This window comes from Mus musculus, chromosome 14 (genome assembly GCF_000001635.26).
Source record: "Mus musculus strain C57BL/6J chromosome 14, GRCm38.p6 C57BL/6J".
Classification (NCBI taxonomy): Eukaryota; Metazoa; Chordata; class Mammalia; order Rodentia; family Muridae; genus Mus; species Mus musculus.
Genome location: NC_000080.6, coordinates 64116121 through 64130960, shown reverse-complemented (window position 1 = coordinate 64130960; position 14840 = coordinate 64116121). Strand labels below are relative to the sequence as shown.

The 14840-nt window shown below is 49.3% G+C and overlaps 1 protein-coding gene and 1 long non-coding RNA gene across 11 annotated transcripts in view; one reads left to right on the top strand and one right to left on the bottom strand.

Annotated features, from left to right (window-relative positions):
• The window catches only part of Msra (methionine sulfoxide reductase A), a 333283-nt gene extending 324943 nt beyond the window's left edge, over positions 1-8340 (top strand). For all 10 annotated transcript variants that reach the window (NM_026322.4, XM_030247606.1, NM_001253712.1 and 7 more), the window contains one exon: positions 7608-8340. In NM_026322.4, coding sequence (NP_080598.2) covers positions 7608-7772 — 165 coding nt within the window. In that variant the 3' untranslated portion in view covers positions 7773-8340. The remainder of the gene's footprint in view (positions 1-7607) is intronic.
• 9630015K15Rik (RIKEN cDNA 9630015K15 gene) lies at positions 3330-14671 on the bottom strand. Its single transcript, NR_167725.1, has 4 exons — positions 14556-14671; positions 5267-5381; positions 4541-4703; positions 3330-3557 (listed from the first exon to the last, which is right to left on the bottom strand). It is a non-coding gene; the product is annotated as an RIKEN cDNA 9630015K15 gene (long non-coding RNA).
• Positions 14672-14840: the final 169 nt, after the last annotated feature.

Below are 14840 nucleotides of genomic sequence, written 5' to 3'. Positions count from 1 at the left end.
TGGGCAAACTGAGCACAGAGCTGGGCACTCAGATGGGCATGTAGAAGTAAACCATCAGATATCCCACCTCTGCTTCTCCATCTGCATCTCCTCCTGCTTCTACCCTCCTGGGCCTTCTCTCCCGGGTTCCTGGATCAACCCCTTTCCTGTTCATCCCTGAGAGCCCAGGACTTGCCTTCCTCTCTCTCCAGACCTTCCAGAACAAGACAAACACACGATTCCCCCCTCTTCCTTGCCTTTGGCCGTAACATTCTCCTTATCTGGGGAGGCCTTCATGCCATCAGGGCAGCTCTATGAACACCCAAGCCCAGTCCTACCTGTATGACACATCCTCCAACCCGGATGACCCTTTCCCACCTCCACACCCACAAAGGGAGTTCTTTGTACCTCAACAATTTGGGATTTTTCACTCTCCCTCAAGGTAGATATCTGTGGTCACAGGACTCTTGCCTGGTGCACAGATGACCCCAGGGATGGGGTGGAGCCCTAGAAAATGCTGTGGGAGCCATCCTGGGAAGAGTTATGAACTAGTCCCAGCAAGCTCTCAGATCTCTACCACTCCTGTTTTGCCTCACTCTAGCTAATAAAAGGTACTCTTCTCAGATTGTCACTGCCAAGTGGGCCCCATTGGGTTATTTCTCTGCATATCTGTATGCATGTGTATGCTGGTGTAAATGTGGAAACTACAGGAAATGGGTACCATTTCTTGGGTGCCGTCCACTTTGGGTTTTGAGACAGTCTCCCACTGGCCTGGAGCTCACCAAGTAGACTTGGCTGGCCAGCCAATGAACTCCAGGGCTCCATCTGTCTCCACCTCCTCAGTCCCTGCATTGAAAGTACAGGCACGACTCTGGCCTTTTTCATGTGAGTTCAGGGGTCACACTCGGGCCCACATGCTTATGTGACGGGCACTTTACCAACTGAGCCATCTGCCCGCCCCACCCCCACCCCACCCCGGTGATCTTTTTTGAATGCAGGTTCCAATTCAGTAGATCTGGCTGAGACACAGATGTAGGTTTTGACTGAGCTGTGGCCATAGTCCACCAGTGCTTCAGATCCTCACTGGCCAAGCCAACAGCTGTGGTCCTCCCACCCTCCCCTCTGCAGGGACAGAGCTCAGCCACCCTCCCCTCTGCAGGGACAGAGCTCAGCCTGTAGTACCTTCCGCTTTGCTTTGCAAGCCAGGGGTTGGGAAGACCTTGAGAATCACATCATAGGTGCAGAGGCCAGAGGAATAGTGATGGAAGCCATTTAACTGTGTGGTAGAACTGAAGAAGGGGGAAGGGCACCACCCCAGAACACAGCATGTTCTCTCAGAAGCCCAGTTCTCTGATGGGGAACTATCGTTTGCATAGGCGGGCCTTAGGTTTAAGACAGAATTAGAGGTAAGCGTGCCACCTCCCTTTCTGCTTTCCCTGAGGGTCTCAGGCAGAGATAGGCTGGTGCACTATAACTCAGCCTTGTGAGGGTATCAGCTGTCTCCTGTCATGAACCATGATCTTGGGAACCTGTCCTTCTTGTATGTGCCATGGCAATGCTTGACTCACGGGTACAGCACCATCCATCCTTCCGGTGTCCTCCCTGTTCTTCCCAGGCAGTCACCCCTCCTCTGCCTGGGCCACACTGGTAGACAAACCTACTCTCTAGCTGGTTGGCCTTCCTGCTCTGTGCCGCACAGTACCACGCACATGCAGACCCCTCTGCTCAGCTCAGAATGGAAAATGGCTGCTTGTCTTGTTTCTAGTAGTTTTTTATGAAAAGACAGACATTCCAATCACTTCAGAACCTGCAGACATTTTTTTTCTCCTCTGTGTGTGGCATATGCATGAGTTCCCACATATGCAGTGTTATGTGTGCATCTGTGTGGAGGCTGAAGTTAACATGGAATCACTTCTTCAATCACTCTCCATTGAGTCTATTTCAGTCACTAGTCATTGAAACAGAGTCTTCCAGTTGAACCTAGAACTTGGCACTCAGCTACTCTGGTCAGCCGCTTTGCTCCTGCCCCCTCCCCCGCCCCCCTTGTCTCTTCCTCCCTTGTGCTAGCATTACAGCTGGCTCTGTGGTCCTCATGCTTATGTGACATCCTTTATCCACTGCTCCATCTCCCCATCCTGCTCCCCAGACAGTTTGATGTGTGGTATTCTGGAAGCTGCCCAGAAACTAATACCATTGACAGGGGCACAGACTAAGCTTAAGCCTATACGTGTTCATACCTGTGTGTGTATGTGAATCTCATTCTCTCTCTCTCTCTCTCTCTCTCTCTCTCTCTCTCTCTCTCTCTCTCTCATTGTGTGTGTGTATTTGTGTGTGTGTGCCTGTGTATTTCTGTGTCTCTGTCTCTTTGTGTGAGAGTATGTATATGTCTCTGTGTGACTGTGTGTGTCTGTGTCTGTCTGTGTGTGTGTTTATGTGTGTGCTTGTGTATTTCTGTGTCTCCATCTCTGTCTCCATCTCCCTTTCTCTCTCCTTTCTTCCCTTCCTCCCCCACTACGGCGTGTGGGGGTTATGTGTATATATCCCCCATGTGTGACTGTGTGTTTCTGTGTCTCTGTATCTGTGTGTGTGTTTCAGTGTGTGTGTGTGTGTGTGTGTGTGTGTGTGTGTGTGTGTGTGTAAGACACACTATAGCACAGAATTCGTTAGAACTAGATCCAAAAGAAAACTAAGCAGTCTCTAGATTCAGAAGCAGTCAAGCATCGTCCCTGGTACAAGCTCCCTGTGCCACTAGAGGGCAGTCTGAAGAATCGACCTCCACTCCTCCCTGGTCCTGCTGGACCTTTCCCCCTAAGGCAAGAGAAGCCAGCCTCCTAGAAGTCAGACCCCAGTTTTCTGTGGCTCCTGTGGATCCCAAGTTTAACTTCTGTTATAGAAAACTGATTCCATGCCATTAACATGTTTAAGTGAACATTGATTAAATACACAGATACATTTTACAAATAAGGACATAAATAAAGATCTAACACTTAAGCCTAAATTCTTTTGGTGGGTAGAGATGGGGTTTGGAATAAAATTAATGTTACTTTCAATAACAGAAGGGTGAGGAAATTTGAATTATAGGTACCCCCCCTTTCATGGTGAGTTTCCTTATTGCTAATGTGTCCGCTTCTCTTCATAAGCTTCTCAGATTGTGATCAGGACCAGGGTCAGAGTTGGCTCTGGGGCCAGACATGTTTCTCGCTGGCCCTGCTGCCGCTCCACCTGGCCTGAGCTGAGGGGTCCCTGGCCCACTTTCCCAGGGATGGAGGAGCATGCGGTTTCCATGCCGTGCACCAGGTCTGCTGGGCACTTGGGGGATGTCGGTGACTAACGACGAACTTATTAGAGCATTTGCAGTAAGCGGAATGGCATATTTATTTGTTAATTTTATTAAAAGAATGGATTTCCCCAGGCAGGCCTTGAAGGTCAGATGGGCCCACTGTGCCCCTGCTGGACACTTCCTTACATCTGTGGTGTTCACAGGTGCGGCTGGGCTGAGGCCATCTGTCTGGGCCTGAGGTCACTGGGCTCTGGAGGAAGGCCGCTCTCTACCCCACAGTTGCTTGCTCATAGGATCTCTTCAGACACAAAAGAGGGGCATATATGGAGGGTCAGCAGGGACTCCTTCAGGAGGGTGAGGGGTGGGGGCAGACTTGGCAGGGTGCACACTTCCTGTGCCTGCTAATGCCTTCCCAGGAGAGCAGTGAGCCTGGCGCAGTGCCCACTGGACAGAAAGAAGCTTCCTCAGTGGGATCTGCAAAAGAAGGAAGGCCTGCGAGGCGCCCTGGGTCACGTCAGGGAAAGGAAAGAGAGGGTTGGAACAAAAGTAGGGCTGATTCCTTCTTTTAGGGGACCTAGAAATCTCCAGAGCCAAGTGTCACCCCAACCTGGGTTCTTAAAGTGATATCCTTCCCCATACATTTATGCATACGTTAAAAAAAAAACCAATACTGGAAAAGGAGGAGAGGAGGGAAGGGGAGGGAAGGAAGGTAGAGAGAGGTGATGAGAGGGGGGAGGGAAGGGGAGGGAAGGAAGGTAGAGAGAGGTGATGAGAGGGGGGAGGGAAGGGGAGGGAAGGAAGGTAGAGAGAGGTGATGAGAGGGGGGAGGGGAGGGGAGGGAAGGAAGGTAGAGAGAGGTGATGAGAGGGGGAGGGGAGGGGAGGGAAGGAAGGTAGAGAGAGGTGATGAGAGGGGGAGGGGAGGGGAGGGAAGGAAGGTAGAGAGAGGTGATGAGAGGGGGGAGGGAAGGGGAGGGAAGGAAGGTAGAGAGAGGTGATGAGAGGGGGGAGGGGAGGGGAGGGAAGGAAGGTAGAGAGAGGTGATGAGAGGGGGAGGGGAGGGGAGGAGAGAGAGAGAGAGAGAGGAAGAAGGAGGAGGGAGAGGAGAGGAGAGGAGAGGAGAGGAGAGGAGAGGAGAGGAGAGGGAAAGAGATACAGAGATGGGGGAGAGGAGAAAGTGGAGGTAGAGGGAGAGAGGAAAGTAGAAGAGAAAGCATGGGAAGAGGGAGGAGGGGAGAAAGAGAGAGAGGAGAGAGAGAGAAAAAAAAACAAAGACACAAACCCTTGAACTCTTGAGATTCTGAGACACTGTTTTGAAGTCAGCAAGATGGGAGGTGGGAAGGGAATGGTCCAGCCAGCCGGCACTCTCCTCCGGAAGGACTGGTCCTGGCAGAGGCCTGTGGCCAAGGAAGAGGCACCTGGTGAACCAGGCTGGGGCTGCCTGCCTGCGAGTCAGAAACAGGGGTCTGTCCAGCACAGGAACCTTATGCCTGGCAGATCTGAGCCAACCTCATCAGTCTTCCTTCCCAGAACCCATTTCAGTGCCAAGGGGTGGCTAGTAGGGCCTGAAAGAAGAGCCAGTCTCCTAGGCTGGGTGGGGTTCAAGAAAAGAAAAAAGGAAAAAGTCTATCTCATGAGTTTCCTATGGCTTCCAAAGAGGTTTTATGAGTGAAGTTTCTGCCATCTTGTGGCCAAGACTGGTACTGCATGAATCCCAGCTCTGCTGCCTCCCCTGCTCCCTAGCACTGCCCAGTTGTTCCCTGGGTGGAAAGGGCAGCCTCTGAGGAAAGGAGGGTTCAGAGAGGCCTCTACCCACATTCCAGCCTCGAGGAGCTTCTGGAAGGTCCCAAGTCTGGGGTTGCCTCTCACCCATACAAGGACTATCATTTGTGAAAGAGAGGATATGGGTGGGCCACATAGGAGGAGGAGCCAGGCCCTGTCCACCTTCCCAAAGGATAGACACCTGGGTGACCTGGGAAGGGAAAAAGGAAGCAGAGGACTTACTTACCCCCTCGGCCCTCGGGTGGCAGTATAGCTGAGGTTAAAACAGGAGTCCCCTTCCCAGAGCGTGAGGCCCACATAGACAGGTTCAAGGGAGGGCAGCACCCTTTAAGCAGATGCCCCTAGAACAAGAGTGCTGTCTGAGGGCAAAGGTGTGTGCACCTCTGGGCAGAGACCAGGAAGGTGTGAATGCCACTCACTTCGGCCTTTGTCTCGAGTACGTAGACCCAGCCACAGGAGGCAGAGCCATTGTGATCACAGAGCTCTCATCTCCTTTCCTTGTCCTGGATCAAGAATGTCAAATGCTGACCTGACTTTTTCTTTCTGCAAGCTCCCTGCCACCTGAAGCAGATAGTATGTACTTTCATGGCATGGAGCTGCTCTTTAGCGCAGCATTCCATCCATACCACCACCCCGTGTCCCAGAGCTGCACCTTCAGGTGCTGGTGATGATTGGATGGCCCCGGTTACTGCGGCACTCCCAGGACATGCCCACCCTTTGTGTAGTGAGGTTGCTCCGACTGATGGAGCCATGCCAGCAGATTCTGGCCCAAGTCCTCATCCTCCTGAGGTTCCCTTTCCCTGAAAACTCTGCTACCAGATGGTGAGCTAGCCGGGGTTCCACCATGGAGCAGAGAGCTTTCAAGGTGTTTCAGAGATGAAGTTTGCAGAGAGAACCGGGTGTTCACAGACTCCTTTGAAGGGCAGTTAGGGCAAAGGCCTAGAAAAGCAATAGACCATGACAATATAGGGTCATCCCTGAACCACAAAAACATATTGCCACAAGGCCCCAATTGCCCGCAGCCCAGGAACAAAAGACCCCAGAGGTGACTGGGGGGACTGTGGCAGAGTCTTACAGATGCCTGTATCCATCCTCGTGACTGAGCCTCTCAAATCTCAGCCCTCCTTTGTGTCAGCCACTAAATTCCACTTTGGTGTCTCCAATGAGTGGGGCAGAAAATGGGTGAGTGCTGGTACTAGAATCTGGGCAGTGTGGTATCCAGGCATCAGGCCACACACGTACATCAGACACATGATCTCACATACAGTTTTTATATGGTTGGGGACAGTAAAACTTTTCACTGGTGGCTGCTATGAGACAGATATTAACACTTGAAAGTCTTTGCCTAGAGTCTGGCATATAGTAAACCCTCAACAATTGCTTGCCTACCAAAAAAAAAAATCTGTGGCTCCTCTGTGTTGTGTGGTCCGACTGGACATTGATCCTCAGTCTTCCCAGGCAGTCTCGGCCTTAATGCAGCAAATCTCCCTCCTAGTTAAGAGGGCTGAGTAGGGAGAGCTTGAAGCAGTGAGCGGCACTGAGCATAGAGGTGAGATCTGCTGACTGGCAGATTTGAGGGTCCGGCTCATCTCAACTGTAGCCTGGCCAGTGCCCTCATCAATGGGCAGGCTCGCTGCTCCGAACTCAGCTCTCAGAGTGAGCTTCTAATGCCGTATGTTTGAACACTTCAGGGCAACTGGCAATAAAATAGACTGAGAACACAGCTGAAATCCAAAAGGGAAAAAGGCAAGGCTGCACTCCACAGGGAGCCATGTCTGTTTCCTAATCTGTCTCCTGCCCCAAATAGCTCCGCTCTCCTTCCCCGATTTGTGTTGACGTGTTTCTTGTCTGTGGAAGCAGATGCCACCAAGACATAAACTAGGTCACAGAGGACTATGATGGCCCCACACAGGCCCATAGGCCATGTCCTCCTCTGACTTGAATGTCCAGGTTCCTGGCCCAGAGCTCAGAGCACAGACTCCAGGATCCACAGAATGCAGCCCTTCATGTGAAGTGGGAGTGGGCGGGGCTTGTCCCCCAGCTTAGCACAGAGCCCCTGGCTTGCATGGCTTTCTGGTCCTCTTTTCTCGTGGACAACCAGAGAACCACAGGGCTCTGCTGCTGCCCTGGAAGAGGTTTGGAGCTGCCTGTCAGCTCTGTGATGCTGGACGGAACATGAATTATACAAACACTTGACTCCTAGGCTCTAAAGTAGGAGGTCAGGGCACTCACTGCTGTGCCTGACAGCCTGAGCTCAGTCGTCAGAATCTCCAAGGTAGGAAGAGAACTCGCGCGCATGCGCACATGCACACACACGCGCACACACGTATACAAATAAATAAATGAACGTAATAAAAAGAAAATGGTTTAAAGTCTGATGTACATCCAATTTCAAGCCCCAGCCCAACCAGGCAGATTGATAAGTACCCATCTAGAATGATCCAGCATTAAGGGGTCGAGCCAGCACATGACCTAAGCCATGTGTCCCCTGCTGGCCACGCTCCCTCCTTCTCAAGGAGTCCTGTGTCCAGCATTGGGTCCTGAGGTTTCTCTTCCTCTCTCCACAGGTTCTTTCAAAGCATAACTTTGGCCCCATCACCACCGACATCCGAGAGGGACAAGTGTTCTACTATGCCGAAGACTACCACCAGCAATACCTGAGCAAGAACCCAGACGGCTACTGTGGCCTCGGGGGTACTGGAGTTTCCTGCCCGATGGCCATTAAAAAATAATTTCTCTCCACGAAGCTGTCCCTGAAGGTTCCATCAACACCATGATTGCTGGATGGAGTGGCACTGCTGTGATTCACATCTGTCACTTTATGCAAAGCACACACACCACACGGACCTTTACATGAATCTGGTTGTTATTGGGGTTTGATTTCCAGAGAGTAGCATGACAAGGTGATACACTGTAATCTGCCTTCTGATCAGTCCGGGTGGGGACAAATCATGACATTTTAGTGGATTGTTTGGATCTGCTCAGACTGGAAGGATGCTGAGGGTTCTGAAGCAGGGGGATGGCCAGGAGAGCACAGGGTACTGGGACCCCTTGGTCTGTGCTGACATACCTCACCCACTTCCCTGCCCTCGGGTGCCCAATTCATTAGTGTCTACAGATCCCATGAATCATTTGCCAAATCGCTTTGCTCTGCTGGCTCTAGATGTGTACTAGGGGTTTCTCTCCCCCTCCATCCTCTCTGCAGAGAAAAGACAGGAGTGACCTTAATGAATTCTAACATTCTGCTTACAGCTATGATAAAGCTTGTTCTAATAAAAATCTGCAGTTTGGTAATAGCAACCGCCTGCTGTGAGTCTGTCTTCCCTTGTTCGGGAAGGATATTTAGAAGTATCGCAAAGCCAAGTTAAGAGCTCAAGAAGAAACAACTACAACAAGCCCTCCTGTTTATTTTTCCCTAAATGGAAAATATGATTAAAATTTTTGGCAAGTGGGCACACCCCTGGCTCTCTATGGCTTTAGTAATGAATAGTTGTTTTCAGGGCGCCTGTAACATGTCACATCGAGGACATTGGTACTTAGAGCAGATACCTTCAGTCTTTGCCCTTGAGAAGAAGAACATTCTCTTTCAGACAAGAAACCATAGCCATATAAACAAATGAATAGGTAAAATAACTTCAGGTCCTGATGCAGGACAGAGAGATGCATAAGGAAGATGCTGGCTCTGGGACCACGGAGCTGTGCGCAGGGTCATCTCAGCTGGTGAGTTCACCACAGTCCCCATAAGGTGGCAAATAGCAAGGTGGAATGGCTTACCAAATAAAGCAATCTGCCAGTGAGTGTGTGCCAGGAAAACACACACACACACACACACACACACACACACACACAGCTCAGAAGCAATCACCCTGTATGCTTCAGCAAAAAGAAGAAAAGGGTTTCTAGACCAGAAATACAAGTGGTCATGGCAGAATTGGAGAAACTGAAAGGCCCTCCAGACTTGAGTTTGCAGAACAGGTCTCTGTGAGGAACTGTCCAAGGAGGGCAGAGATGGCTCAGGGAGGATCATTAAGGAACCTGAGACCTGGCTTTAACTGAATAGCAGCACTAGGCCGTTCAGACTCCTCTTTTCACTTGGGAACAAGTGAGCAGAGGGTTATTACCATGTGAGGGCACAAATCTATGCAAGGGTCGGATGCAAGTTCCTGGCTCCATTGTAGAGATGTAAAGGGAGGCAGTTTAGGGACAGATCTGCATGCAGATGCCATGGGACCATACAAGGTCATGTGGGAGAGGATGAAGGTGCTGACGTCTAAGGAGTGGGGCCTCCACTGGTGCCCAGGGATGTCTGGTTACAGGAGAAGCAGATGAGCTCGGAAAGTGACACTTGAGGTTGTCTGTGAAAGAAAGGTGTCCCTCGGGGAGAAGGAACAGGGCTCTCAAATCATTTCAGGGAGCACTCCTTGGGCCTTGCCCTAAGCCTTCCACAGAACGGAACCTAGGATTTCCCTCGGCGACTCTGTGCTGGGTACACAAGCCTAGTCCAGGCACTTCTAGAGTCGCAGACTGCTGATAATGCTCAGAAGTCCCAGGAGGACCATTGGATAGAGTCACAAAGACAAGCAGGGCCTTAATTTAGCTCTGTTGCATGGGACCTGGGATATCTGACTTAAATCTGAGGTGTTTCCCCACTCCATGGAGACACCACTACATTGACCATGTCTCTAGGTCTATAAGCATGACACTTTAACATCTACCTTACATACACATGTTGGCATGACCTGCTCCCCGCCACCCAACTCAGTCTCATTGCCTTGACCTTCTATCTATACCCTCACCACTCTTGGCCTTCTCCTGAGAGTGTGCTTATCCATACATAGATAAATATAGAGTTAACATGCTCCAATCACCGTCTTTATTGGACTCTAACATTCTAGGCCACCACCCACCTCCCCTCTATACCACAGGGCCCACAACAATTGTTCTCATCCTTCCCATAGCTGTTAGGCCTGTTCATCCCAACTGGCTCATTTCTCCTTACAGAAACTGCAGATAAACTCACCTGTTGTCCACCCTTCCTGTGCCTCATGATAGCCTGGTGCTTCCTGAGGCAGCTCTCCATGCCTAATCTAGAATCTATAAGCAACAGGTATCTTTTAAAATTTAATAATTTAATTTTTGGAACAGGATCTCACTGTGTAGCCCTGGCTGGCCTGGAACTCGTGTCAACTAGCTGGCCTCAAACTCACAGACATCTGCCTACCTCTTCTGGAATTAAAGGCAGTGTTCCACCAATACCCAGCTGAAAAGCTGTCATTTTTTTTTTAATTTGGTTAAGATTTTATGTGTATGTAGGTGCACCATGCGCGTATCTTGAAGGTATTCACATGTGCCAAGACTTCTTTTGTGGACCTGAATATCATCAGCTATTGTGCCTCGTGTTCACCAGAAAGGGATGCATACTTTGTTTTTGCTGGTGGAATAATCTATGGATTACAGCAGAGTCCGTGAGTATAGTCCGGGCCTTCTTTACCAGCCAGTGGTCTACCTGCCTGCTTCCTCTGGTAAGAGAGATGTTCAACTCTCCCGCTTTCCCTATGGGCTGGTTTGTCTCTCCGTACAGTTTCAATGGGTTTGCTTTGTGAATGTGGAGGCTTGTCTCTAGGTGCAGAAACATTTGAGGTTTTCAGTCTCTCGATGTGAACCCTCACTCCCTAGCAGTAATATCCTCTTCTTAGAAGTCCCCTTTGTCGCATATTAACATAGTCACCCTGCTTTTGTAGTGTCCCCTGGGGCAGCAGTGGCCTTGGTTATCAGCTTGACCTGGTGTAGAGGCCATGAAGACGTAAGCTCCCAAGCACCTGTGAGGATTTTCCTTGGTTAACTTCTGTGTCAATCCCTCTGCTTACACGATCTGATCCTCTCTGAAGGATACCGATAGATCCATTCTGCTTCTGTACGTCTGGGAAAGTCATTTTATCAAATAAAGTTTTTCTGATATGAATTTTTTTTTTCTGTCAGGAACTTCGAGATGTTTTTCATGGTCTTCCCCTCTCTGACATGCGCAGTTTTCGGGGGAGATCTGCCGTCACCCTCTGCTCTTCTATATGCGATGTGCATCATTTTCTCTCCTGTCTGTTGCTTTTATAATTTTCTCAATCAAGTAAATTCATCATACTGTGTAAAAGTGTGCTGCTACCAGATAATACATTATTTTAAATAGGGCTGTTGCAGAATATGCGTTTGAAGTTTCTCTGTGTTGGTAAGGAGATGTTTGTTTGTTTGTTTGTTTGTTGTTGTTGTTGTTGTTGTTAACTTGGTCTAGGAAGAGAGAACCTCCATTGAGAAAACATCTCCATCAAATTGATCTGTAAGCAAGTTCGTAGGACGTTTTAAATTTTTGATTATTGATGTGGGAAGGCACAGCCCATTGTGAGCGTGGTCACCCTGGACAAGGTGGTCTTGGACTGTATAAGAAAGCGAATATCTTTAATCCCAGCACTTGCGAGGCAGAGGCAGGCAGATTTCTGAGTTCAAGGCTAGCCTGGTCTACAGAGTGAGTTCCAAGACAGCCAAGGCTATACAGAGAAACCCTTTCTCAAAAAACAAAAACAAAAACAAATACAAAAACAAAAACAAACAAAAAACAAAAAACAAACCAAACCAAAACCCAAAAACAAAAACAAAAAAAGCAGACTGAGCAAGCCTCTAGGAGCGTGCCAGTAAGCAGCATCTCTCCATAAGCTCCCGCACCCACACTCTTGCCCTGACTTCCCTTCATGAGAGTGTAAACTATAGGCTGAAATAAACCCTTTACTCACCCAAGTTGCTTCTGGTTACAGTGTTTATCATAACAATAGAAAACAAACTAGGACACACAAGTCCTCAAAATCTTCTCATTGGGAGGACAGTTTTCACAAGTTAGGCTCACGTCGCCTCTCATCGCTCTCCTCGGTAGCTAACTGGCTAAGCTGCTCTGGCCTGTCTGGGCCTTGGTTAGGGACACTTGCTCCACTTGCTCATGTTATTAGGTATTAGGGCTTCAGTGTCCTTTTGTCCCAAATCAGAGGGTGGATAGAGACTCACATTTCCATGTGAATGCTTAAAAACGTGTGTTGTGGGAACAGGCTGGTGTGGAAAGGAGCTGTAACTTTCTCAGAAAGCTACAATTCTCTGCTCTGTTTAAACAGTCAGCAAGTGTGCCGTCATTCCTGTTTGAAGGCACACACCCAGGACCTGCCCTTAGCCCTTTGTCCCAGATGAAATTAATGACATTGGAATTGAGTCTCTGTCATCTTGTGCTCAAATACCCTAGCAGACTCGTAACAAGAAAGAATTAGGGCACAGCTCAAACGCAGAAGTGGAAAAAGAAATGGGCTGCAATCCACAGGGAAAGCTCCTGCTCCTTCATCTGTCTCATGGCCCAGATAGCTCAGTCCCCTCCCCCAGCTCGTGTTTATGTGTTACCTTCCTCTCTCCTGTGGCAGCTGTCAACAGACCTGTGGTCCTAAACTAGGTCAGGGAGAACAGCCATGGGTTAATACAGGCCTCCGGCTCTGTCATTCTGTGTCTTCATACCCACCTCCCGTTGTCCAGCAGGTTTTCTGTGGCATATCGGGGGATCCATGGTCCCCAGAACCAATGGCCTCCTGGACTCATCTCTCAGATCCCTCACTGGAAGGAAACAGGGAGTCCTTACTGTCCCCAGCCCTTTGGCTCACATGTTCTCAGGTCCTTCTCATCCCACCACAACACTAAAAAAAACAACATCAGAGGACTTACACACCTGTCACAGCAGCCAGCCAGACACACCGGTCTTCCAGAAGGCCTGTTACATGAGGGACCTTTTTCAAACCTACAAGCTCAGGCTTGGGGGTCAGGTCTTAACAGAGACAAAATTTGGAGCTGTGACGAAAGGATGGACCATCTAGTGATTGCCATATGCAGGGATCCATCCCATAATCAGCTTCCAAATGCTGACACCATTGCATACACTAGCAAGATTTTGCTGAAAGGACCCAGATATATCTCTCTCTTGTGAGACTATGCCGGGGCCTAGCAAACACAGAAGTGGATGATCACAGTCAGCTATTGGATGGGTCACACGGCCCCCAATGGAGGAGCTAGAGAAATTACCCAAGGAGCTAAAGGGAACTGCAACCCTATAGGTGGAACAACAATATGAACTAACCAGTACCCGGGAGCTCTTGTCTTTAGCTGCATATGTATCAAAAGATGGCCTAGTCGACCATCACTGCAAAGAGAGGCCCATTGGACTTGCAAACTTTATATGCCCCAGTACAGGGGAACGCCAGGGCCAAAAAGGGGGAGTGGGTGGGTAGGGGATTGGGGTGGTGGGTATGGGGGACCTTTGGGATAGCATTGAAAATGTAAACGAGGAAAATACCTAATTAAAAAAAAAAAAGACAGATCAGCGGCAGAATGCTGGTCTACCACACATGAAGTCAGATTTGATCCTCAATACCAAATACAAGTCTCAAATGGTGGTCCGTGCCTGTCATCCCCATACCCCAGAGGCTGAGGCAGGACGATTTTCACAAGTTTGAGACTAAGCTGGGCTATTTGTAGGTTCCGGGCAAGCTACACCACAGCATGAAGCCATCTTTTAAAAAAATAAAAGAAGCTAAAACAACAAATTAAAGCCAGACAAGATCCAGGTCAGGGCTCCTGGGCAATTGAGACTGCAGACATGTACTGTACAGGGAACAGGTTTTCAGGCCAAACAAACTTTATCCCAAGGAACAGACATGATGGAAAGTCAGTGGATGCCCCAGTGTGCAACAGTGGATAGAGGAGTCCCGGCCCAGACCATTCTGTTCCTCTCCAGAGCTTAGTGTTGTCTTTTCAGTCCCAGGCAATGCTTTCAATACCCACAATCCCTCTCCTTCCTTCCACACTGTTAACAATTCAGGCGCGAGCGACCCATTTCCTCAAGATGTTCAGGAGAAGAGATAAGGCAACCTGTGTCTAGTGTTTGGGAGGGGATGTTATTATATAAGACTCTCTAAGAGCACTGAGGCAGAAGTCCTGGTAAGCACAATTGGCTTGAGAGCAGAGCATCTGCCTTTCCCACTTGGAGGTTTAAAAACAGCCTGAGGGGTGGAGAGGCAGCTCAATGGTCCCAGCCTGATTCTCAACCTGTGGATTGTGACCCTTTGGGGGGGGGCACATCAGTTATTTATGTTATGATTCATAACAGTAGCAAAATTACAGTAATGAAGTAGTAGTGAAATAACTTTATGGTGGGGGAGCACCACAATACGAGGAACTGTATTCAAAGGTTGCAAGCACTAGGGAGGTTGAGAGCCCTTGATCTAGATCAATGGTTAAGAGTATTTCTTCCAGAGAACCTGGTTGGATTCCTAGCACTCACATGAGCTCACAGTCATGCGTTACTCCAGTTCCAAGGCATTCAACATCCTCTTCTGGTCTTTAAAGGCACAGACATGCTCATGGTGTTCAGATATGCATGCAGGCAACATACCCACGCACCCATAAGTGTTAGGGGAAAAAAAGCAAACCATGATGATACACACCTGTATAGCCAGAACATCTGGCCTCAGTAATTTGCCAGTCCTGAATCTTAGCATGCTAACTGTGACCTCCAGAAGCCGATGCAGCCCTTCCTGGGACTCAGAACCAAACGGCAGCTATGGAAACAAAGATGGTACTAATCAGTATTCTCTAGAGAAACAGAACTGAGAGAGAGCGGGGGGGGGGGGGGAGAGAGAGAGAGAGAGAGAGGCAGAGAGGCAGAGACAGAAAGAGAGACAGAGAGAGAGACAGAGACAGAGAGACAGAGAGAGACAGAGACAGAGAGA